Here is a 26,687-nt window from a genome sequence, read left to right as displayed (position 1 = left end):
TTATAGGCACTACAAACACTTTTTTCAAATATTTATTCAGAAATAATGCGATGATTTGTAGTTCCTAAATATTAATATAATAAAAGTTTCAAATTCAAATAATAAAAAACTTTCGTTTTGAAGGAGAAAAAAGTTCACTCACTAGCCTAAAAATTCATCTAATCACCAACAACATACAGTCAAACTGGTAGACGTAGTAGTGACACTGTGATATGAGTAGAATAATTCATATTCATTTAGCCATTACTATTTCCACCGGTGCCGGGTTGCTTGTCACATAGGTAATTATTGAGATTCTGAGTTGCCGTTCCATGATTATATAATTGACCTAGTGACAGACAACTCACACTTGACAAGACAGTATAATAGCAAGTGCATTTCTTTTTCTTAGTCAGTCTATACCGAGATACTGAACAGACTACACCTTAGATAACATTGTACCTTTACTTACTGTTAACGACAACCAGGGACATGTAATTCTATAGTATACTAATCTAATATTATCACTTACCCTAGTTATGTAGAGGGAAGTGTGCAGGAGTGGAGAGTGAGATAGCTAGTTGTGAGCTAGGAGAAGACAGCTTCCAAGAAAGACAGACACTTGGCCACATGAAACCACTACTATTGTAAAAAAGGACATTAACTATATGCAGTAGTGGTCCTCCAAGCTACACAGACACTCGCCACAGAGAGAGACATAGATTCATCAAACTAAATTCATGGCAATGACAAAGGATATAGCTGGGTCGTCCTCTACACATATTACAAGAGGTATGACCATTAGTTAAATAGGAACTGAACATTTGAGTCATATCAACTGATCGACTCTCACTAACCTAGTGACTAGTGTAGTAGAACTAACTAGTGGCAGTACTAACTAGTAGTATCACAACTAGCAGTAGTAAACTTCAGCAATAGTAATAGAACTAGTAGTACAAGTGACTCACTTGTGAAATGTCATGCCCTTTCTTTTAAAAGTTTATTCCTGCGCTTTTTGCAGTTCATGGAGTAGAAACAGCACTGGGCACTTACATCCTTCTGTCTCTCACATAAATTACTAGTAGTAATCTCAGTAGCCTGTTCCTTTGATTTAGCGGTGTATTCGTGATCTTCCATAGCTGTTAAATCTGAAACTACATTATATTTCTTTCTCACATTGAACACAATGAAATTTACTCAAACATTAACTCAACATGGCGCCAGCCGGATTTCCGTACCCGCGAATGACATTGGCCATTGCAGGGGTTCTGAGTTCAATGGTTTCAACCAAAGCCATTGAGTGTAAAAGTTATGCCACCAACAATTTACGGGCGAAATCTTAGTTCCACTTTGCGCAATGGTTTCATTTCATTGTTATAGGCAATGGTATTTGCTAGCCAATAAAAAGCCACGTGAGTAAATATTGGCCAATAAGCTTGCATGACAGACAATATTTGCTAACATATGATACTTCAGTTAACATGATGTAGTATCTTTGACTGCCTTATTGCCTCTGATCAAGCAGAAAGGAGAGCACAAATCCATAAAATCTCTGAGTTGAGGTTTTCACACATATATTTGCAAATAGAATGCATACATACACACACATATTCAAATGCAGTAGAATTGGTTGGGCAAGGGTTTGCAAACAACATATATATATATTCACATCTGCAAGAAAATATAGATGTTTGCTAGCATCACTAGGATGTGTAACACTTGTGCAAGGTTTACAAAACTTGTTAATGATAATACCAAAGGCTGCCCATATAGCTTGCTTAGAGGGACCCATATCTGAGGTAACAGATACCGCATGTAACCCTATGCTCTCAGCATGGCTGATAATGTCCACGATGATCGGCTTGAAAACAGCTCCTCGCACAGAATTACCTGTAAAGTAGTAAGCTACTACCTTTTTCCACCTTGTTACCATCCCTGCAAACATAGAAACATTAATACAGTGAAACTCGGCTAACTCGACCTTCACGGGACCGAGAGGAAGTGTTCGAGTTATCCGAACGTTCAAGTTATGAGAACACTGTCACAAGTGCATGTTTTATTGCATTTATCAGTACATATACAAACTATATATAAATCAAAAACATTGATTGCTTGTTGCAAGTTAAGGGACCTCTCATGTAATGTTTTAACAATTTTTATCAGAAAGTATAAATATTTTCCTTTTATTACTTGAGATTCATTTGTTTGTTTTAGGTGATGTGACTGCCAGGACGGTTTCAGATTAAAAAAGGAAAACCTGATCGCGGTTGAAACTCTCAGAAACAAAAGACATATTTTTCTTTTGAGCGTTTTAACAAAAACCAGTTTTTCTGATTTTTCTTAAAGGTTGACTTGCAACAAAATTCACATTACAGTTATTTGGTATCAAAAGATTCACCATGTCTTACTCTGTTGTGTTGTAGGTGTCAAATACGTGGAAATGTGATTACCAGCTCTTAAAAGCTCAAAAACAAAAAGCCGCCGTAGATTGGAATCTGTTTATTTATCTGACGTAGTCATTCCAGTTTGGTTATAGTCTTGTCACGTGATGTTCTCACGTGAATTGAGCGGCCAATCAAAAGCTTAATGTAAAACTTATCGTAGCACTTGTTTATGACAAACATTTCGGGTTTTACCGAAGACCCCGTATCAAATACAGATGCTCGCTAATTTACAGTTTTGTTTCGGCATTATTCAATCGTCAAATCGTAATCTGATCACGTGACCCTATACTTCGCAAATAATTTTTGCAGCACTTTTCGATTATCACAGGTAACCAACAGGCTCGTCATGATTATCAGACAATGATATGTACTCCTTCAAGCTAAGGTTAAAAAGCTTAATGATTTTGTACGGTAAGTTATAAGATATCAGTTCTAAAAGTGACAGCATTACAATGACGATGAAATTGACGCGTAAGAACAATAGACATGGTTTTATTGAATGCGTGAAGTATATTTGTGAAAATATTTCGACGAATAAGGTTGCATGAAAGCGTAAACAGAAACCATCCTGTAACAACTACGTCCCATTTGAGCCGTTTTGGAAAGCGAACCCAAACTAGGGCGGTCTCGCGTGGCTGCAATTAACTGTTCGTTTTTTAGCTTTTAAGAGCTTGTAATCACATTTCCATATATTTTGCACCTACAACACAACAGAGTAAGACATGGTAAATCTTATGATACCAAAGAACTGTAATGTGAATTTTGTTGCTAGTCAACCTTTAAAGTTTATCTGCAGGTTGCCTGGGTTTTTCATGCTTGCGGAGGGCTATCCCCAAGTGAATGTTTGGTAAAATTTGATTTTTTGCAAACCATTAGAAAAGTCGTTTTAACGAAAATATTTTGCCGATAGTGGTAATAATGACGCCTAAAAACTACTAAAAGTTGTTGTTTATCTCCCTGGCTTGGAATAAAGCGATATTCTAAAGCGATAACAACCGTCTCGGTAGCCGTTGGGCAAAAAAACTGTTCGAGTTAACGAAGTTGAGGTCGAGTTATCTAAAGCAATTTATCATTGCGTGGGAACGGACCAAACAATTCCGTTCGAGTTAACCATGTGTTCGAGATATCCGAGGGAGAGTTATCCGAGTTCATTGTAGTTGTTTAATAAACTTTAGTAAACTAATTAATTTGTAACATATCTAAAATAGCAGGAATAAAAGCGTGATTTCTGACGTTTCAGACTTGAGTTCAACCAAAACGAGTCACCAATTGTGACTTAAATCAAATTCCATATATTGACCTGCGACTTCTGACTTGCAAGCTAGCCTAAACAGCCGAGGTACATACTCTCTATGACTGACTTAAAAAACGATTTGCAACATGATTTCTGTTTACTTGTTTGCATTAATAATTCGAAGACCTAAGATTATACCTGCCAACTTGAAAACAAGCCCATGTGTGGCTTTCCTTTGTGTCCAGGTAAAGTTACATCACCCATGATGCTTCCGCTGCCTCGATCGGACTCTTTAGCTGGAGTAATCTGCAGCTCATCTAGTGTGAGGCAGCAATCTCTATCAAAGAGAGACATTTTCTCAACCTGTGACCACTAAAGCCCTTTAGTCGCACCAATAATATTTCACATTTGAGCCAAAGACAATGTTACAATTTTAAATAGGCATTTTTGATTTAATCAACATGAGTTTTTTAGAGAGCAAAGCACCACATCTTAGTCTGTAATTACGGAACTTTCATATACCCACTCAAACACCCCCTTGAGTACACCATATGAAAATGGAACTCTCTGCATATGTCTTTGGAGTGTTCTAAACTTCTAAGAGAAGGAAGTGGTTGATTCTGCTCAAGCAACATGTTGTAGCCTGTGGAACCACATGCAAATCTTAGTTGCAGACCTTTTTTAATGGTTCCCGGGCTCCATTTAAGTCCTCTTGTAGACTTTCGTCGAAGCACTTCAAGCTGATCCTCATTAAACAACTTACTTACAGCTGACTCCGACTGCTTGAGCTTCTTGCAAAGATCAAAGCATCTCTTTCCTACCTGACACAAAAATAGTAAATTCAGTTTAATATATACCCATTACATCAAACATCAAGTAATACACATCAGTATCGAATATAGTTTATAAAACCTACATAAGTCTTATACCTTAGCATTCTGAGTTTCTACTGAAGAAATCTTTCTCTTCAGGGTGTTTATTATATCCTGGTCATCTTCATTAATGCTAGTTGTACTCATCTCCATTAAAAGTAAAATGAAATAATTTTGTCAATGCAAGCTCAGTATATCTAGGTGCTTTAGTTAAGTTTTGATAAGTGGAAGCAATGATATGCAGCCCCACATATACCCACATATACCTAATCAGAAGGTGGTTATACAAGTGATAAGTTCTGTTAAGTTGTGCATATTAGGATTAGCAAAGTGTGCAAATTAGATGTGAAAGAGGACACACAGAAGAATTATTGATGTAGAGAGGCAATGGTTAAGTCCCATCCAGAAGAATAAATTAAAATCACAGCACTCGTTAAACACATTTCCACTGACTATACTTACTTGCATGATCATCGCAAGCCTGCTAATAGAAAATGTTATAAACACATATTACTCAAAATAATTGTAATTATATGTCAAAGCAAACATGAACAAAACAAATTTGCTTAGGTGCAAAAAATTAGGTTTAGATGAGGCTGGGTGGACTAACAGCCCTTTAAAATATGGTTTTGACTTAGCCTTCCAATAATCAAATTTTTTTAAGGTTTAGATGAGGCTGGGTGAACTAACAGCCCTTAATTTCCACAATAATAACTGAAATTCCAATAGAACAGTTCAATCAAAGTGATATAATAAATATATCACTTTGAGTACAATAAGTGAAACTAAGATGACTGTATATAGTCAAGTGGTCAAATTTTTGCGTTACTAGCTTGGCATAACTTTTACACTCAATGACTCTGGTTTTAACGTACCTCCTGAGTAGAGCATAGAAGAATATTGACAATCATGTAAACATCGTTTTATATAAAGCGTCACTTTCGGTAGCGGCGTACGTTCAAAAAATTTGCATACACTTGCTTCAATGATATACAACCCCACTGGGGGCTATATATCATAGCTTGCATCTAGCTGAATTTTTTTAACACTTTTTGAAGCTTAGAACCAGTGCTAAAAAAATAAATATTGACTGGAGGACTTTTACATGGGTCTAAACTAACAAAGAAGTGTAAATTTTAATAATTTTGGGCCAATTATTAAAAAAATAGTTATTATTCAAGCAACGGATTTTACCAATTACTTGGTATACAATTTTGGAATTGTTTTCAACATTTAGGAGAAGAAAACTTCTAATATATGAGATCACCAACAAATTAAAGAATAGAAAAGTAGAATTGTTGTAGATAAGTAACCCTAGCTATTTCTTGAAGTGGGTTTTTGGAAGGTGAAAGTTAATGTCTCAGTAATATGTTAATAATTGGAGGCGTGGCATTTCCGCCGCCACGGCTAATTAGCTATGACGTCAATGTCTAAACTTTGATACCCAGAGTATCTCTAGCGAGGCACGTTGACACACCAATTATCTATGCAGTTAGTACATTTGTGATATTTTCCAAAGTATACAAGTTATAAAACCAACAGAATTTGCGTTTGGCTTGCATATGTACAACATATTTCTGCATCCTATGTGATTATTTAAATTATATTTCAATATTTTAGTGAAACGTAGCCAAAATGCATTTTTTGGTGCAACGTTCCTCACCCTCCCTTACAATGTTACGCCATTTTCCCGTATTTTGTCTACAGATTGTTTACAGTATTTATTTGGTTCAATTCATTAAATAAAATATAACTCACTTCCAGTAAAATAAACAGATGACTAATTTTTTTAACGAGTTCTTACAAACTGAACGCTAATCGCGATAAGCCTTTGAGCTAGCGTCATCATGGTCATGGACAACGCCTATGTATAAAATGTATACGTACCTAAAACGCCCATGTATAAATTGGCGCGCAACCCGTTGTGTCATTGGTTTTTTTTATATAGTTTTGCATGTAGTTTTTTTTTAATTCAAATTACGTTATTAAAATAAAAGAAGAATTACGATGATGAATTTTAAACGTTTTTTTTTGCAAAATGTGACAAGTTTTGATTTAACGAAACCGCGCATTTGAAACAGCAGACTATATTAAGCGTATCGGCGGCAGCGAACAAGTTGTTTTGCCATTACATGTTTTGCCACGACTTGGTAATTCTAAGAACTCGTTATGTCAGTCACTGCTTTACGCGTGAGATCTCAATCAACTACGGTAAAATATTGCTATAAATATTTTAGTTATTTCATTGTTTCCTAATTGTATGAACTAATTCAAATTACGTGCAGAGCGTGTCAGCATGGAAGATTTTGTCTTGTCAGTCAGCATTAGCTGAGTAGGGAGTAGTCCGACGTGTTGTTACCGAGTCTAGCCATGAAACAAAATAGTTAATTGTTGGGTGGGAAGTACTAGTACGAAAAAGTTTATTTAAATTGTAAGATTATTGCAGGTATTTTTAAGTGGCACATTGTTGCTCATTTGAAAGATTTAAAGTTTCACTTTTCACAAGATACAAAGCTATTATTATATTAGAATTAGATCATTTAGTTCAATTTATCATCAAATATTATGTAATTGAAGATTATGATAATAATGCATCGGTACTATCGTATGTTTTGTATAAACGAGTATATTATTCGTTAGGTTCTGTTTATATGTAGCTTTCAACAGGTTTACGTGGAGTAAACGTTCCGTTTGAGGTTTAATAATAAACTGGTATACTAAACGATAGTATACGTATTCAATCGGCTATATGAAATGTAGACGTACGTGCGTATGACGATAGACACTTACTGTAAATAGTTCAACAAAGGACAATCTCGCCAATCCGATGTGGTATATTTTTTATTATAAATCTATCAACAAATATGGGAGTTCCTGTAGGTGTTTAAATTAGTAGATTTTCTTTGAGACTGCTATTTAATATTGATATTTTGCAACAAAAAATTACCAAGTTTTTATATCATTGAATAGTTATTACAGTATTTTTACAGTTTCGAATGCTAACACTTGGCAGTTTAATTGCTAATAAGTTGTCACTCTCCTTGTGGCTGTCTGTTTTTAGTAATTTGCAAGTACATATATCTTCCTTACTACTGAGCTGCTGCCATAATTAGTACATTATTGGAAAGTTTTGAACCTCAGCTTCAAATTGATCTTAAAGGTTGACTTGCAACAAAATTCACATTACAGTTATTTGGTATCAAAAGATTCACCATGTCTTACTCTGTTGTGTGGTAGGTACAAAATATGTGGGAATACGATTACAAGCTCCTAAAAGCTCAAAAACGAACAGTTAATCGCAACCACACGAGACCGCCGTAGTTTGGATTCTCTTTCCAAAACGGCTCAAATGTGACGTAGTTGTTACAAGATGGTTTCTGTTTACACTTTCATGCAACCTTATTCGTCGAAATATTGTCACAAATATACATCACGCATTCAATAAAACCATGCCTATTGTTCTTACGTGTCTGTTTTATCGTCATTTTAATGCTGTCACTTTTAGCACTGATATCTTATAACTTACCGTAAAAATTCGTTAAATTTTATAACCTTATTTCGAAGGAGTACATATCATGGTCTGATAATCATGACGAGCCTGTTGGTCACCTGTGATAATCGAAAAGTGCTGCAAAAATTATTTGCGAAGTATTGGGTCACATGATCAAATTACGACTTGACGATTAGATCACGCCGAAACAAAACTAAAAGGTAGCGAGCATCTATAATTGATACGGGTCTTCGGTAAAACCCAAAAAGTGTTTGTCATAAACTAGTGCTACGAGAAGTTTTATATTGAGCTTTTTATAGGCCCTTCAATTCACGTGAGAAAATCACGTGACAAGACAATAACCAAACTGTAATGACTACGTCAGATAAATAAACAGATTCCAATCTACAGCGGCTTTTCGTTTTTGAGCTTTTAAGAGCTAGTAATCACATTTCCACATATTTGGCACCTACAACATAACAGAGTAAGACATGGTGAATCTTTTGATACCAAATAACTGTAATTTGAATTTTGTTGCAAGTCAACCTTTAAGTATTATTAGCTTGCTATTGTATAAACATAGTGCCAAATCGTCATTTAACCAGTATCTAAACTAAAAAAATTAATTTGTTCAACTATTTTTTAATTTGTTAATGTCAAAGAATAACATGGCAATGTAATTTAAGATATGGTTTATTACATGGGCCCTGACACATTTAAATTTGTTATAATTTTATTTACTTTTTATTCTAAAATATTTATTTAAAAGCAAAGATAAATTATGAATAATAATTATGTATTTAACTGCTTACAGACACCATAAAAAATTAGTTGATGGAAGCATTCATTTGATCAAGTTGCAGAAAATATATTTCTAATACACATAGACGAGTGAAAAGGTATGCCATGACAATTGTAAATTTCGTTAAGTTCTTATAGTTCTCAAATTTGGTGAAGACTGCAGTTTGGTTGCTATATATCTGCCTTTATTCTACTTGTCAACAAAAGTTAAACTGAAATGAAGAGCTGAGACTTCTCTCTACTTCAAAGATTTGTCATTTATTTAGTTTAGCCAATCAAAATCAGCCAATTTTGATCCCATGATCTAAAATTGCTGCCTGTATTCAGCCATCTAGAGAACAACTTGTGATGAGTGCACTGATCTTCAGACCACAAAGTTTTAACGGATGAGTTTGCTAAACTCTACGGTTGGTATTGTTGGATACATTAAATATAAACAATATCTCAACCATCTACACTTGTAACCCCATACCAATTTTTACCAGCTCCGTCACCAAAGTGTTGCCTAAGATTGCTACAATCTATAAAGAAAACTGCCCGTTCCTTTATTTCCCACAAGACAAGTAATAAATAACACACCGAGTGTATTCGCCAGAATATATATTTTATTAGAAATATATACATGTATATATAAATACATGAAGCCAAGTGTGTGCATACAGTAACATTATGTGGGGAGCCTGCGCTGCTCTCCTGGACGATAGTGTTCTTCTTTTATAGCGATCATTCTTATGTTAGGTTCCACCCCTTTTTTGATCACTGCTCAGGCAACTGACCCGTCTCACTGGTGACTCAGCCTTCTCTGATGGTAGGAAAGCCCGATCCGGTAATGCCAATGACCGTGGAGTTGGTCTCTTTGGTGCTGATCGCGACGCTCTGCTGTAACACATTTATAAATTGTACATAAGTGAAAGTAGGCATGAGGCAAAGGAAAACTAAAACTGTAAAATACCATTGTGGTTTTATATACATATTATATCTACAAGTCAAACCACTTCGGTACTTGGCTTGCTACAACTGATCTAGTTCACCATGACAGCACCTTACAGAAAGCTTTCATCTGGGATCCCCGAATAGCCAATGTCACAGCTCATTTACAGTTCTTCCTGGCTTTAACCTAGACTGTTTGATCTAGATCAATCTAAAATGAGCTTATTTGAAAGTGTTGCAAATGGTAAAGTAACAATTGTTCACTTGATTGATGCTTTTTCAAAAATAGCTGTCAAAACACTTGATAAGCAATTGAATTTGTTGCTTTTAAAAAATATAAGTGGTTCGGCCAGTAGGATTGGACGCCATCACCTTCTCTTCATTTTATTCATCGCTGATCATTTCACGCGGCATATGGACATTATAAACAACGCAACTCTATCGCAACGCCAGATGGTGTTTTTTTGGTCAATAACACACACATTCATTAGAGCTACCAACTTTATCTAGCACAGGTTTCTTCATATCATTTTTGACAATTCGAACTTACTGCAAGAGTTGCATGGGACTTTTGTCTTGTAGGCAATATCTCCTTGTTAATAAATTTTCAATTCACCATTGTCATTTTAAATGTAAATGCCCATTGAATTGAGGCCCGATTGAAAAGTGGCTGTTAAGGAGAATATCCAGATTCTAATGAAATCTCTTTGTAGTTGCGACGTGATGCTTACAAGTTACCATTCTTTATTAAAGCACATAAATTACATAATTTTTTTATTATATATTTCAATACATCAGTCTTGGCTTTCGAATGAGCCTATATTCAATACACACAGAATAATAGAACTATGAAAAATGGGGTGTCAAAAGTACGTCCTGCAAAAAAACCCACTAGGTTCAGGTACTCAAAATGTGGCGTCATAATTCTCATTTAGCCTTAGGTCATCGATCCCTTTCGCTGCTATTGAGGCTGCGTTTTTCTGTGACAATCGGTGCTGTTAAACCCGGAGAGCGCTAATAATAAACTAAGATTCTAGATAATCAACAATGCCCGCGATCGTGCTAACGCCGACCAATACAAACACATGTTCTGGGTTAATTAATTATGCTTCAATACATGTACTGTCGTTGATAAAGGTAATGAAATCACATCGATTAAATTATGACCTGCGGTTGGTTGCGTGGCCCTAGGACTAAATGTCAATCACACTTTCGCGAGATCACGCAATGCTTGAAATTAATTAGTCTCAGTCGTCACCCTTAACATCGCATTAAAAATAAAGAGCTAGTGCATAATATCATCGGGAAAATATAGTATGGTTCTTGGAGTCTGAGGTACTTATAGAAATAATATGTAAATGGAGAACTAATGACACTGATTGCTTTGTCATCTTCATTCGTTCTCTGGAGTTGTCCTACCTTTGTCTGCCACTAGCGTCATTATCGTCACTTTCGTAGTTGATAAATAAGCAGTAAAAGCACACAACAACGAATATGAAAATTGTGACGTCACAATTTTCGAGACTATGCCAGTAAACTTTTTCGCGGTAGAGCTCTGGGGAAATCCTATAAACACCAACCAATGTCTGTCACACCATGGCAAACAATAGCTCATACGAAAGCCAAGACTCTAATGTATTAAATTTACAATAAAAAAATTATGTAATTTATGTGCTTTAAGGGCTATTTTAACTGCTCTCTCTGCACATGTTCTATTTCTCAAACATTTAATGCACTCTAAGAATTGGAGGGTATAAAATCTTGGAATCATTTGACAGCCTGGTAAACTGGAATCCTTGCACTCTTGAAAGGACTGTCAACTCGTTTTCCCCCAAAATGAGCACACCTGGTTTGTGATTGTTTTGATGTCAAACTTGCATCCAGCTAAGCATTAATGAAATTTGTTGCAAACCCAAGCTATCACCAATGCCTTTTGTTTAATATTAAAATACTTGGTTTCCAAAAATGACATGACGTGGTACAGGGTACAAATGCTACTTGTATTTAAGCCCTTGCTACACTTTAGAAATCAATAGCCCCAGGCCATTATACAAGGCACCAGTGCTCAACTTTTTTCCAGTTTATAGCTTGAATGGTGTGAACGTTACAGAAAAAATGGTTTATTTTCCATCTTAATAACACTGAAATTGCTGAATTAGTTCTCTAAACCATTCGTTATTTTTTGAACAATTTTTGTAGTGTCTTCTTTAAAGTGGAAGGCAAATTATCAACAAAATTTATGATGGAAAAAGCTTTTAGAACTTTTTTTTCATTGACAAAGTTGGGAAAATGCACTAAGAAGCAATTTATAGTAATATCAACCAAATTTAGTGATGAGCATCGTGAGCAATGCAGATGCACATCTTTCCTTACTTTTTTGGTCTTACAATACAGATACCATCCTGTTGAAAATTTTACCTTCTCTGTTACCTTTAAGTGCTTGCATCCTTTCCAGCTCCACTTTTTGGGAAATACGTCCTACTGCTGTCACCCTTTTTTGTCATAGATGGTTCAAACGAAGTTGCATTAGACCTCAATAATATATTACATAGTTGATTTTATCATCTTTTCAAGCTTTCAAACAGTTGTGGATACCATTCCATCCAGGAGTTGAGACTCAGTTGTCTTAGCACCATCTATTTGTTCTCGCCTCTAGAAATGAATTAGTAAAATGTGAGGTATGACATCGTGCAACTTATATGAGAGAAGTATTCAAGTGCCTTCATAAAGCGCCATGGAGAATTTCACTCTTGAACATTTTGAATGGCTGTAATATCCAGCAATTATAAAAATCCAGTAACCTCGAAACAAGAGAGTGACCAAAGAATACCTACAAACCACAAGAGAAAATCATAACATTCAGTCACTCAATATAAATTGGGAAAGTGCTGTTGCAAATACACAACAAATATAAAATATGAGCAAAACTATAAGTAGAGTAGAACCTTTACTTATGGAAGTATTTCGTTTTGGAGTCCGTTTCGCCAGTAAAAATGTGTTTGGTAAGTTAAAAAGTTAATTTTACCACAAAAGTTCCTCAATTTGTCTTAAGCCTCCACAAGACTCAGATATAACATCATAAATACATGTGATAATTAAAACTTGTAACAAATGCTTGTTAGAATTGACTTACTACATAATCAATAAAAAAAGTTGACAATGGAAAAAGAAAACCGGAGAAATAGCGAATAACTATGAATGATAAGTTGGTTTGTTGACCGTCGGTGTTGGTCGTCCAGACGAGGCTAAGATAAGACCCAAAAGAAATGGGTGTTGCATTGTTGTCTTGGTGTTGTTTTGCTCAAAATAAGTACATGTATTTATAAAGACGCAAGTAAAAATATTTATATAAACAAAAAAACTGTCATGCAAAAAAAACATTAAATTGCTAGAAACAAAAATTGTCCTCTCTATTCAATATATGACAACTCCAAATTTTATAACAGTTGAAAACAAATCACTGGTCATTTACAGACATTCACTAAATAAAGAAACTGAGTGAGACGCTTCTTAAGTCGTACCTTTGGAAAAGGAATTGACCAAATGACAAAACTAAGAAATGAGCCAAAGTGCAAAATCCTTTTTTAGAAGTATCTTTCATAAGTCAAAGCAGAATTTGTATGAAACAATGTTTTATAACTTGAAGATTTCGTAAATAACTTTTCGTAAGTAGAGGTTCCACTGTATCTAAATTCAACAGAATAGCACCAAAATGTGGTTTATTACTGTCAAATATGTTTAAACGCATTTAAATATTATAGGTAAGTTAATATGTCACAAACAAAACCTTTGCAAAAAAACTAAACTTTATGAATGCTTCCCACATATCTCCATGAATTAGCTACATCCTACAAATTTTAGAGAACTGCTTTTGGAGTGGGAAATGGCATAACCAAAACAATGATCAGCAGCATAACATGCCAATGACCAATTTATATTTGAACAAAACCAGCTGCAAATTAGGTTTATGTGTAAATTGCTTTAGCACAAAATTCCTCCATTACATAAACTGAAAGTATAAAAACTTGCCCGTAAATATTAGCTATTATCAAAAGTCATCATGCTCTGCTTTCATAAAAGAGGATTTTTAATAGGCAGCTTTCAGTAAATTCAGCTCAAAAACTGAGCATTACAGTATAATTATATAGCATTAGAGATGTCACTAGTCAATATTGTGCAAATACAGCAAATCTGTTTGTACACCTTTGAATATGAAAGTATTGATAACAATTTGTATTTGGTTGAAATAGCATAAAATTATTAATGTATTAATGCATCAGTTCTGCGAACTGATTATTGAGTATAATTTTTTTACCACGGTTACCCATCACTAGAGTAAAATAAATAAATGTTAGAGTGTATAAATGAATGTTCGTGTTTGTCGATACACTCCTTTTTTTTAAATATTTACTACAGAACAAGTCTTTTTGTAATGTGACTCCCGAGTAATACTGTTGACTTCCAGTTGTAATTCATGAAAACATGATAGCATGTATGTAGATACAGCAGTTGATATTGAGTGTGAATTCTATACAGTCATACCTCGACATATGAGTGCCTTAGCATGCGAGAAAATCAAGATACAGAGAATGCTCCTATAACGTATACCTCGGATAACCTAAATTCCAGATAACAGAAAAAATTTATATGAAGTTTTTGCTTCGTATTATGTAAAAAATTCCATATAGCGTAAAGTGTCAAGCTGGGCGAGTTTTCGAATTTGATTTGAATGTTTATTTATCTTGCTGCACTTGCGGAAGAAAAAACGATGTGCGCGTATAGCGTTACATCTGTTATATATAACATTCACGACATTCTAGTTTGTTGTAATATATCGTCAAATGCGACGTCAAAACAGAAAGTAGGATAAATGCGCAATCGTTTGAAAATACTTTAATGCAATCAATTGGTGCAGGTGTCTACCAATCTGAATGTCACGAGTTGGAGTATCTTCAAAAATTATTATTTATCCCATCCTTGACCCCTGGATAAAGATAGACGGCGACCAGGTGGAATCACTTTTTATAGTAAAAAGATTTTGTTGTTTTGCTAAATTGTACACTAGAAAAATATTTGTTTTATTTTGCAGAATAGACTTTGCTGTTATGAAAAAATAAGAAAATCAGTGTAAATGAACGTCAAAAATGTGTAGTCCCCATCAACTTGTTGTAAAATCATGGTCTATAAAACCAGTGAGATTGATCATAAAAAGGAGAAAGGTTGTCGATGCAAACCAATAATACTGCAGTTATGGTACAGCCTACAAATTAAAAGATTTAAGTCAAGTTTTCCTTTTTGCATGGCCAAAAGAATGAGTTTGGAAAAATCTTGAAACAGATTAAGCAATTTATATGTATTTTACTGTTCTTATAATGTAGATTCCGTATAACGTAAGCGATCCTGAAACGGATTATTTACGTTGTAGGAGTGCCTAATGTACAAGCAAAATTTCGAGCAAGTCGTCCATTGAGATATGAGAAACCTTAAGGATACGACCGGGTTCTCGATAGCCATGAAATGTCCAGGTATTCGAGAGGCCACTTACAAAAACATCATCGATCACTCTTTCTCATCCCATCAGTTTAAAAAAAGTTTCCATGAGGTCGACTAAAAGTTATACCCTAGGACACTTAAGTATTCGCGGCATCTAACTTTCGCGTTTTCGCGGAGTCATCATCACGCGAAAAATTCATGCGCGAAACTAAACTATCATAACGAACTAGCGAAAATTCGAAATTAAATAGCTATGTTCTACACAGGCCTGTATTCACTGGTTGCAAGTCGGGGGCTAATGTTAGACGACTAGTTATGAACATCTGGGGTGTGGAGAAGGAGGGGGGGGTGCTGTAAGCTCCCAACAGGTTTCTCTTATGTAAGGCCTCAGCCGGGCCTCTCACGTGAAGTTTTAAAAAATTTTATTGGCAAGTATCAACATTTTTCTATTTTTTGAGATTTGCTTTGTTTTAGCTGATGTGACTGACAAAACGTTTTAAAATTAAAACAGGCAAAACTTGTATGCAGTTAAAAAGCTCAGAAAGAAGACATCTTTTTTTTAAGCGTTTTAACAAAGATCATTTTTGCCGATTTTATTTCAAGTTCATTAAGTAGGATATGGGCAAGCAGATGTTTGCTAAAACTTGATATTTTGCAAACCTTTATAAAAGTCGTTAACAAGAATATTTTGCCGCTGATGAAGATAATAATGACGCCTAAGAACTACTAAAAGTTGATGTTTGTATCTATGGCTTCGAATAAAGTGATATTCTACAGCGATAAAAACCTTTCTATAGCCGTTGGACTATGAAATTCCTAAAAAGTTGGGGCGTCTTAGCCGGCCAGCTGTCCAAGGGAATACGGCCCTGTAGTTCATTGATATCCACAACAAAATCGTGATATTAGAAATGCAGATAATTTTGTGTGTGATTGAGCTCATTGGGAAATTTCTAGTAAATTCGTTAATACACCAAATGAGCAGCATGGCAAAGCAAATTAAGATAACAATTTTTTTTGGAAAAGCCAAGACAAACGAAGAAGATGATGATATCAGTTTAGTCACCGAATTTGTAACTGATGAGGATGAAAGTTTGGTAGATGAAGTCATACAATTAAATAATACTTATTGTAGTGATGAATTTTACTGCCAACCAAAACCTATAACAACCCTCACCAGGTCCAACCATGTTATACAGTTCTGGTTGTGATGTTGGTTGTTATCTATTTTCTTTTTTATGAGACATGTACTGTATTTGATTTTTTTTAAATTTGAAATATTGTGAACTCAAAACGTGCCATGGCCATCGCTTGCTATAAATACTTGAGATCTAATATTGGTACTATATCGGTCACGACGGAAAGGACCGAGACGTCATTGATAGTCCAAGAAACAAATGGCAGCAAGCGATCACGTTGAATTATCGATTTCTGCCATACATTTATACCTGCGGGTTACAAATACAAACTAGTCGCAAATATAAAAACTTTTTTTACTAGAGGACCGGACCTGAGGAATCTAATTTATTTGTTCCACTGTATTTATTTTCACATCACTATATTTTCGCACTCTTCAGAGCTGCGAAAATAAGTTGCAGCGAAATTTTACTCTGTGTGCTACTCACGAAACTAAATACTAGCGAAATATAAGTGTCCTAGGGTAGTGATGGCGAGGCCAAAAGCATTGAACCACAAACAGATAATAAGAAATTAGGACACTGGTGAAATTTAAGTTAAGTTTAGCAAAAAATTAAAACTTAGTTTCAAGTGCATGTTTAATGAACTAAATTGATTCAAGTTAAGTTCAAAGTTTATGTTATATTACATAACGTCTCAAAAATTCTAGTGGATCGAATGGGTTGCTGTAAAGTCTCTCACACCGCCGTTACTAAGTCTTTTGAAGGTGAGAACCTCATACAGTGCTGTACATAGTAATGTTACTATTTTATGCAGATCAACCACTAGAGGTGATTGTTTCACTTTATGAGCGTAGGTACTGAATAACTACTGTTAAAAACACATTTTCCCATGGTAATATTTTGTTTTTAGGTGGTTTTTCATAGTATGGAAACTAATTAACTTGTATTTAAATACTTTATACCGGAAATATCGCATTGGCATACGAGCTCAGTCTCGGAGCGCATTAAGCTTGTATTTCAAGGTATGACTGTACTTGGAAATGCTTTATCATTCTTTTTTAACCCTCTAAATATGCAGTCTAGTAAAAAGCCACAATTTTTGGTTTGAGTGAGCTATGGTTTTACCCCCTCTCTGATAGAGCAACCAAAAATCGATTGAGTACAGATACAATATATGAATAAGCTAGTATACCCTACAGGATGAAAATATTCGATAGTTATAAAAATTCACGATTTCGCGAACAGTCAATTCCGCGAATTATTGAATTCCGCAAAAAATTAGTTCTATTTTTAATCACAAGGGAGAATAACTACTGCCTCAAAATTAAAAACTAGCCGCTAGGCATAAATACTAAACGTAGTTGAGTTGCATAACCTTTTTAAAATCATTGCTGGGGCTTTGAGTTAACCCCATTGCTAATGCATCACATTTCTTTACAAAATTATTCAGGGTTGTCACAAGATATGCAGAATGGCTTCATCGCAAAAATAGCCGCTAGGCAGAAGTTCTAAACGTAGCCGAGTTCAAAAACTTTAAAATCATCGCTGAGGCTTCGAGTTTTATTGTCATTGCATCGAACTTCTTTACAAAATTATTCAAGGTTTTCACAAGTTATTCGGCTTGGCTTCGTCATCGCAGAAGTCTCTCCTACAGTCTTTTGACATTGAAATCAACTCCATCAATCTCTAATACCGTAGTTGAGGATGATAATGATTCTGGTCTGGACATTATGGTATGTAGTTGATTTGCAGTGCAGATACGTTTTTCCATAGTTAACTGCGTTAGTTAATTCTTTTTTTTTAAACTGATCGCTTTCATTAAATACTTCAGCTATTGTTTTTGTACTTCCTTAACACTTATTAATACTTTTTCTTTTTTGTGTTTACTGCAGATTGAGAATGAAATATAACCTATTCCGATTACGAAAACTAGAGACAAGTTGTAATATTCATCAAGGCAAGAATATTGGCAGAGAAGCAACCAGTCAGCCTAAACCCTTTCATCAACAACAACTCCTTGATATCGCTGCAGCAAACATGATTATATTATATATTTCATTTCATGTATAAATATATTATAATTTATTACAAACTTGAGTGTACAAATGAAATATTTGAAATACAAATAACATGTTATAAACGATGAATGGAGTAAATATAAACAGATTAGTCCATATGGCGGTTGTCTAGCAATAACATTAAACTGGTACTCTTGATAAGTGAATACTAGTGTGTAATTGTGCTCTCTGACTAGTTATTTTGGTAATAGCAGCTCTATATCGCTGTCACTGTCTTGAGTAGATGTTAAAGGCGATTCTCTCGCTACTACATGGCTGGTAAGGAAGTTATCATGAGAACTCTCCTCGTGGCTTACTATTGCAAAGTTCTGCCGGTTGGCCAAAAATTTGTGCTCATAAAGGCAGTTTTGTTCCTTTTTCTAAAACAGATATATTCTTCTCGTTAGCAGCTGCAGTCACTTCTACTTCAATTTCAAGACTTCCCTGAATGATTGGTGATTTTCTAAGAATGACATCTACCACCCTTGCAGTCATTGTGCCTCCTTCATGATGAAAAATCTCTCTCTCACACTAAAACAAATAACGAAGCGGTAGGGATGGAAAAAATGAATATTGCGTTTTACCAAATAACTAAAGTAAAATTCAACTAATTTAGTGAATGGTTTTGAAAAAAACTCATTACTTACCACAAGTTGTTGGTTCATCAAAGGCCTCCAAATCTATGGATATTCATGAAAACCTCTGAATGCAGCAAAAAATTTACAGCTTAGCACGTTCGACCTGTAGTTGTAAGTTAAATAGAAACCGAAACACGCAATGTGCGCATGCGTAGGGTTAACTCTATTGCTAGACGCAATAGAGTTAACTCTTCATAGAGAGTGATAGTGTTCATCCGCAAACAAACTAATCGGCGAATATGCATGAAACGGCAATTTCCGCGAGATTTAACTCCACGAATAAATTCATCCTGTAGGGTAATATGTCGTGATGCAACTTAATATGACTTTTTTGCAATCCTCGAGCACTTTAGAACCGTCTTAAGGTACAACAAAGTTGCTTTCTGCAAACAATTATTTGCCTTATAATATTGATCTAATTTATTTTACCATCTAATTTATTCCTTTTGAAACAAAAAGACATTACATAAAAAAGCATGTGTCGTCAAAAAAGTTTGTCAAATTGTGGAACTCCTATGGGGCTCATGCAGTTATTAGGGTATCTACTTTACTCATTGTCATTTTTTATCATTCAAAATGGTTTTTTATGTCTGATGTTATTACTTTTGGCAAGTTCCCAGCTAAACATATTAATTAAATAAACTTTGATGAATTTTATTTTGTGGCATAAGGAAGTTACTTAAAGCATAATCTTCTCATTCCATTACTTTTAGTAAAACATTAATCTAAATGCTTTGCAATAGTTTTCTGCTCTACAGCACAAAAATATGTGAGCTACCTTTTGCTACTGCTTTCTTTTCATTGATATTTTTTAACTGAATGCCAATATGTGGAATGCAAGTTTTTTATTGTGCCCACAGGCAGAAGCAAAGTCATTACTAATCATATTGTCGTGATGAGCTAGTTTATTAAAAACTTAATAGACACTTTAGAGGCTTTCAATTAGTAGATTGGTAAGGAAATGTAAATAAACTTGCCTTGTAAATTCATTATCAGGAATAATATGACATATAATCTGCAACTGCAATTTCCAACTCACAGCTCTATATAGTAATATGCTAGGAAGAGACTGTCATCATGTTTATGTTTTTGAACTGAAGTTTTAAATGAATATAATTCAAATCAAGCAGTCTATACTTTATATAGGTCTACGACTAAAACACATCGCATATACAACATTCGGATTGCAGATTGACTGCAAATCAAGCCAAAAAATATGCTTGCCAAGATTCCTGAGGAATCACTTTAGTCAAAAATACATGTCTATAGTATTTGAGCTGAATAGTCTTGCTTTCAAAAATATTCAAACCATAACAAAACAATTTAACAATTTCAATGCATTATTTGTATTAAGCTGTTTTTAACAGGCATGTTGCAAATTTATAACACATCAGAAACTCACTAATTTACTAATTAATTGTCATTGTTACTGATCAGTGCCAATTACCTATAAGTGTGAATGCATGCAGCACCCACTAGCTTTTTTGTTAGTTTGAAGTTGGTCTTATTGGATTGTTCCTTCTCAGCTGTGTTGCACGCTTTCGAGCAACCAGAAAATGCTGGCTTTTCAGCACTTGTTTCAGTTTCGTGCTTCACTACACCAAAGGTGTGAACGATTTACAGTAGGTCAACCAGCACTATTGTGGTTGCCGTACAATTATAATTTTATGTTTAGACTTTGACAGTCTTTGTTGAATTTTTGTGAAACTTAGGGACAACTCTTGTTTATATTACCTTCATGAATTATTACCTATTACTAAGACTACTTCACGATTAAAAAATTGTCAGCGTTTGGGTTTCTCTAAGATATATTTGACTCTGAGTAAACATTTTTGTAATATTATTACTTGAGTTGGTCTCTGTGTTTGCATTCACCATAAATATCTTTGTAAAGGTATATAATGCCTCACCATTTGTTCGTAATTGAGCTCGAAAAATTAATGCTGTAGGCTACTTGGACAACACTATTTAATGAAGTAGACCAATCAAGTACCAAATCTGGACTGTTCATGAAAAAGCTGTTGGCTTTAGGCATCTCCAATATTCTCTTCTGGAGAAAGTTGCTCCCGAGTACAGCCTTTGGTGAGCGTAATGTGGGAGGTATGATTTTTCTATTCGAAGTTATAATAATCAATTAATTTGTCTAACGCAAAATAACGGACTCGCTCTTGGATATTTGTTACAGTGGTTTTTTGTGGTAAAGCTCAACATTTTCCTGCAAAATATTAAGAGTTCTGCTGCCAGGTTTCATGTATATAAAGAATTAGTTAAAAGTTTTTTCTTTGTCGACCCACGACTCTTTATATTATTTGCTTATTCACAAGGCAAAATCTGTTCAATATATTACAGGAAATCTATTCCGTAAATTACTAAGCAATTTTCCATTGCTCTGTAAAATGGCAAGGGTCTTTATGATATTTTGCAGAAGAACTGTGACCATTAATGCTGTTTAAAGATGTGATTGCGTAACAATTTAGTCGATTATAACAGAGAGTATTTATTTTTTTCTATCAGTTGATATGTTGTTTGTTGTTTTATACGATCTCATTGTCAAGATATTTGAAGACTGAAATCGGCAAAAATTGATCGCGGTAACAATGCTAAAAAAAAGATGTGCCCAGACTTGCCCAAAATGATGTGTATAGTGAAAAAGTCTTTCTATCTCTCGTATTCGCATCGGCTATTGCAATAAAAGTCTAGTCCTACGCGGCTCTATTGGCATATATTTTACTTTGCATTTGCTCATGATTGCTAGGATAGAATTGTAAATATTGCTACAGATACATTATTATAAATGTTTCAAACACCTCAAATAAGGGAAATTAAAAATATGTCCTATTAGTTTCCTCTAAATGGTGTGTAAACATCCTAGCACCAACTACAATTTTGCCAGTCTAAGGTAATTAGGTCGTCGAGTTAACATATTTCGTCGCGGCCTTTGTATCAGCGAAGTTCTCAGTTGCTACCCATACCGCAAGCTACAGTAGTTACTAAATAAAATGCCGTAAAACCTCACGCCAATGGCGTGAGGTTTGAAAAATAAAACGCCATGGCGCTCTATTTTTCAACCTCTCTATGGTGGCGATCAATTGGGGGCAGCAATCAAATAGAGACTGACGGTTTATTTTTCAAACGGCTCGTCAAAATTTTCAGAAAATATATTTAGCACTATTACGGGCGAAGCGGATGTCGCCTAAATTCTGCCTTCTTTTTTTCGGTGGACCGTTATTGAACATTTTGAATGCAATAAATCTGCTAACTTACCTCTAACTTGTCAAAAATCTTTTAATAAATGTGCATCGAGAAACTGAGAAATATCTCTACCAGTTGATATTTATTGTTTGCAATTGACCTGCGATGAAATTACAGCCTCTGTCCTTTGCAATTTGTTGAAATTGCCAAATTTCATTTCATTCTCAATTCGAAGACATATTTTAATTTTTATCTATATTTAACATTGTTGAATAAAAGCTCATTGCACTCACTGATATGTTTGCTACAGTTTACATCCAAAACTAGCTTTTTATGTGCAGTATAAGTGGAGTAATGAGCATCCATTGTAAGCCGTGTTAAGATAGCCGCAAGGATGCCATTAAATAACATGCAATAAGTCTGCATATTTATAAGTTATACAACGATAATCTATAAAATGATGCAAATATATATTCATGAACAAGTGAAGTAAACGAACCATACTTATATTACATGCAAAAACAAAAATTTACATAAAAATATACCCATCGTTTGCTCGGATAGCTGCGTTCTGATTGTTGCTGTTGATTGAACTTACATCTAGTTGTCCAATACCTTCCTCAGTATCTTCTGGTCTCAACTCCTCTTCTGCACTGCTGAACTAGTCGATATTAGCGTCCAAACAATTTTTTTGGCACTGCATAACTTTCACGTGCTGCATTTAGCGCCAATGCAACGCATAAAAGTTTGCTTGCGTAACCTTTGGTCCAAAACTTGCAAACCGGTTTTCATATGTATTTCCTTCGAAACCAACTGCATCCCTAAAAAAGACATGTATAATCAACGTTATCTAGTCATTAGTATTTATTAATTTGTAGAAAAAAAGTTACTGGTCACATTTGACTAGTCGATTCAAGTAGGTACTAAACAAATGGTTGTACAAGTTGACCAAAATAGTGAATGCAGGGTTGAAGATAAATTTACCTCCATTTTCCGATCTTCCTCTGCAGCATAACGCTGTTGACGCCTGTCAGCTCTAACCATAAGCTGTCTATCCCAATATTTAACTACCTGATGCTCAGAGAACTCTCAGTCACCTTCGCTGGAACTGAAAGCATTGTTACAATTCTGTTGTTTGTCTATAAAATGTGTCGATGCAGTAATTACGTGAATTAACGATGTCAATTAGTTCAGTAAATAATGATGTCGATGCGCGATCTAGTAATTGAGTAAAATCCCTAACTTCAAGATCACAGACAACGCGTTTTACGAGCGATAACATTTATTATGAGATTTATATAAAAGTTTTGTGCTGATGATTGGCTAAAGAGGAGATGTTATATTTATTGCTCATGAACTCTTTTCACATGTATCACTATACACGTCATGAATAAAACACCTGCTCGAATCTGAGCATTTCAAAAAATGATCTCATTCAATATCTCTGGACAGGGTTAGTCTACAAAAACAAAAATTACATCAATTTGTAGCTGATGTTTTAGCCTTTTATTGGTCTTAATATCGTTTGATCGACTTTTGACGCAATCTCATCTTTAAATGTTGTTCTCCACGGAATAGTTTTCTTGCAAGTGGATTTTAAAAGTTTTCTATAAATTCCGTTCATGTTTACCGATTTTTGATCATTGATATTACATGTGACTAGATTTCGCAGGGTAATCATATCCTGAGGGTGCACTGTATATTTATTCTATTTATATATTTTATATCAAAGTAGTTTTTTGTTTAACTTGTCTGATACATCAACCAATATGAAAAACAGTTTAGAAAAAATGCTGAGGCTGGCAGCATTAATGTCCATTCGCCGAAGAAAAGAAAATATAGGTGACATTAGCATTAAGATAGTTAAATTTATCTTCCCAAAAATCTGATCAGTTAGTCGAAAAATACGGCTCCCTTTATTTGAACGTCACATCTAATTAAACGCCACTGTGAAAAAAGGGTTGAAAAATAGAGCACCATGTTATTCAAATAGAAGTTTCACGGTATGCTATTATGATGAGCTGCTAGCACATTGATCAGATGTAAATCCGTTCAATGTCGGTGTGAGCATTGCTGTTAATGTTGGCTATTGCTGTTAATGGCTTGCTTGGAAGTGATAATTTAAATCAAACAAGTACTGATCCAAAACGTAGCCAATGGCGTTTAATTTGTAACAAAGAATTGCTGTTGTCCAGGGTATCTTATTATGTGTAGAGAGATGTATAGCCTTTGCTTGAATTGCAAAATATTCTACTCATCTCCTAACAAAAAGTGGTTATTTACACTTATAGACGGTTATTCATATTTGCTTGTAATATTTTTTGTGTTATTAGTTTTGTTGTATTTCAGGTCACTCATTGAAAATCTTACGCAAAGAAGAAGATTGTCCTGCGGCATTCAAGATCATCAGCTGGATAAAAGCCTGCTTTGAACCAATATCAAGAAACTGGCTTCGGAATGTCTATCTTGTTATTCGAGATAGCAAAAATGTCAAGACTCTCGAAACATACACTTTCAAGTTTCAGTATGTTACTGATGAGGTGACAGCGGAGATATATCAGTACGAGATTATTTATGTTCTTTGGTATTGTAACCGTGCAATTCTTATTCTCTCAAATGTATTCAATCCACCTTGCATCATTTGTTTCCATAATCGTTCAAAGCTTTGATCGTATCACAGTTCTCAATGGGTTACATACATTATCCCAGGCGGTAGGCCATTTTTGTTCTACTACTACATAAATGCCTCTTTACGTTGAGGCATTGAGTTTTTCATTCATTGTTCAATTATCATTCGGACAACTGTTGCTGCTTTGCTCACAAAATCTTAATCTGGCTTGTAGTCTAAATATGTACTTGTAAATGTAGTTAGTCAGTAGAACTTTACTACAGTAGACTCTCCTACAATCTAAAAAATATGTTCCAAGACCGTCTGCGTTATGGGGAGTTTATGTTATACGAACATTAAGATACATGTAAATTACCTATTCTGTTTCAAGATCTTCCCAAACACACCCTTTTGGCTAGAGATGCCCCGATTCTAATTTCACTAGCCGATTCAGATACCGATTCGATATACCGATTCTTATTGAAAAATAATCCGATTCAGATACCGATTCAGATTCTTTTGTGTTGCATAGATTATTGGTAATTGTATTATGCAAATATAAATATAATGCAAAACAATATAAATATTGATGTATTTATTTGTTTGTATTTATGAAAAAAAGATATACATGTATATATATTCACATACTGACATACCGTGCATCTAATAACAAAACAGTCCATGTTTCTTGAAATATGTCATTAATAATGGTAATTACTGTTAGTGGTACAGCTTTCTCTGTGATAATGAAGTCTCTCTTCTACTGCTGAACGAAATGCTGCGCCTGTACAAGTCTAGAGCAAATAAATGCGTCTTTTAATTACCGTCAGTGATTCAATTATCTCAGTGAGACATCTTTATCTTCTATCGCTATCGATGTAGCCAGTCGTACTGAAGAAGGACTCGCTTGCCACAAACTATGGAGGACAGGCTAAACACCGATAAGCCACTGAGGTTATTTAAGGCGATACAAACGATACATCATATCGTCATGATTAAGAGAGAGATAACTTTATGCATCAATTGCTCAAATTACTTTCGCAATGTTAGTAAATAGAAACATTACACCGCATTGTTGTTTCTCATTATGGTTCTATTGTTCGTGATTGGCTGCAATAAATCATATCGCTGTAATTCAGTAATTGGGAAATACCCGCACTTTGTGATTACGTCCTGACTAAAGCCAAAATATTGCTCAGCTGTGTGGATGTTTATTAGGCTATAGACATGAAATAGATTGTGTGACAGGCCTGTAATTCATTAGGTAAAAGCAAGGAACTCGCAGCTGATGATTTTTTTTTATTAAAGTAGCAGGCTAAAATACAGGTTTCTGCTAAATAGCTGATATGTAAAAAATATCTGAACTTTCCGATTTTTAAAGAAAAGATCGGCCGATACCTATTCAGATACTTAACACCCATATCGGCACCGATACCGATTCCGATATCAAAATCGGGGCAACTCTACTTATGGCCCTGCAAAAAGGAAAACACTAGACATGACTTTTTAATTTAATAACTGCACGGTGACTGTGATATTATTGGTTTGTATCGACAACTTTTTCTTGTCACTGTCACTCGGTTTAGGGTCCATTATTATAGTAATGTTATGTTAATTAAGGGAAGTGCACACTTTCAATGTTAATTTTAAATGTTTCGTTCACTTTTTTATATACAGCTAAATCTTTGCCGCAAAGAAAACATTTGTATATGTCCAAGATAAAGTAAAACAAAGGTATATCTTTGCTACAATAAAAGTGATGTCTGTCCGTCCATCTGTCTGTCCAAAGTCGGGCTTATAGGTTAGGTTAAAG

General features: G+C 34.8%; 1 protein-coding gene and 1 long non-coding RNA gene across 2 annotated transcripts in view; one reads left to right on the top strand and one right to left on the bottom strand.

Moving 5' to 3' along the window:
- Window positions 1-1,819: 1,819 nt before the first annotated feature.
- On the bottom strand, window positions 1,820-4,444 carry LOC137405616 (uncharacterized). The gene is made up of 3 exons (XR_010979786.1): window positions 4,334-4,444; window positions 3,856-3,994; window positions 1,820-1,914 (listed from the first exon to the last, which is right to left on the bottom strand). It is a non-coding gene; the product is annotated as an uncharacterized lncRNA (long non-coding RNA).
- Window positions 4,445-6,631: 2,187 nt separating this feature from the next.
- The window catches only part of LOC137406931 (HORMA domain-containing protein 2-like), a 60,229-nt gene continuing 40,173 nt past the window's right edge, over window positions 6,632-26,687 (top strand). The window contains exons 1-3 of the mRNA XM_068093533.1: window positions 6,632-6,740; window positions 21,024-21,174; window positions 24,616-24,826. Coding sequence (XP_067949634.1) covers window positions 6,699-6,740; window positions 21,024-21,174; window positions 24,616-24,826 — 404 coding nt within the window. The 5' untranslated portion in view covers window positions 6,632-6,698. The remainder of the gene's footprint in view (window positions 6,741-21,023; window positions 21,175-24,615; window positions 24,827-26,687) is intronic.

Source organism: Watersipora subatra, chromosome 10 (genome assembly GCF_963576615.1).
Source record: "Watersipora subatra chromosome 10, tzWatSuba1.1, whole genome shotgun sequence".
Classification (NCBI taxonomy): Eukaryota; Metazoa; Bryozoa; class Gymnolaemata; order Cheilostomatida; family Watersiporidae; genus Watersipora; species Watersipora subatra.
Note: the sequence above shows the minus strand (reverse complement) of the source record. Positions and strands in the feature narration are given on the sequence as shown.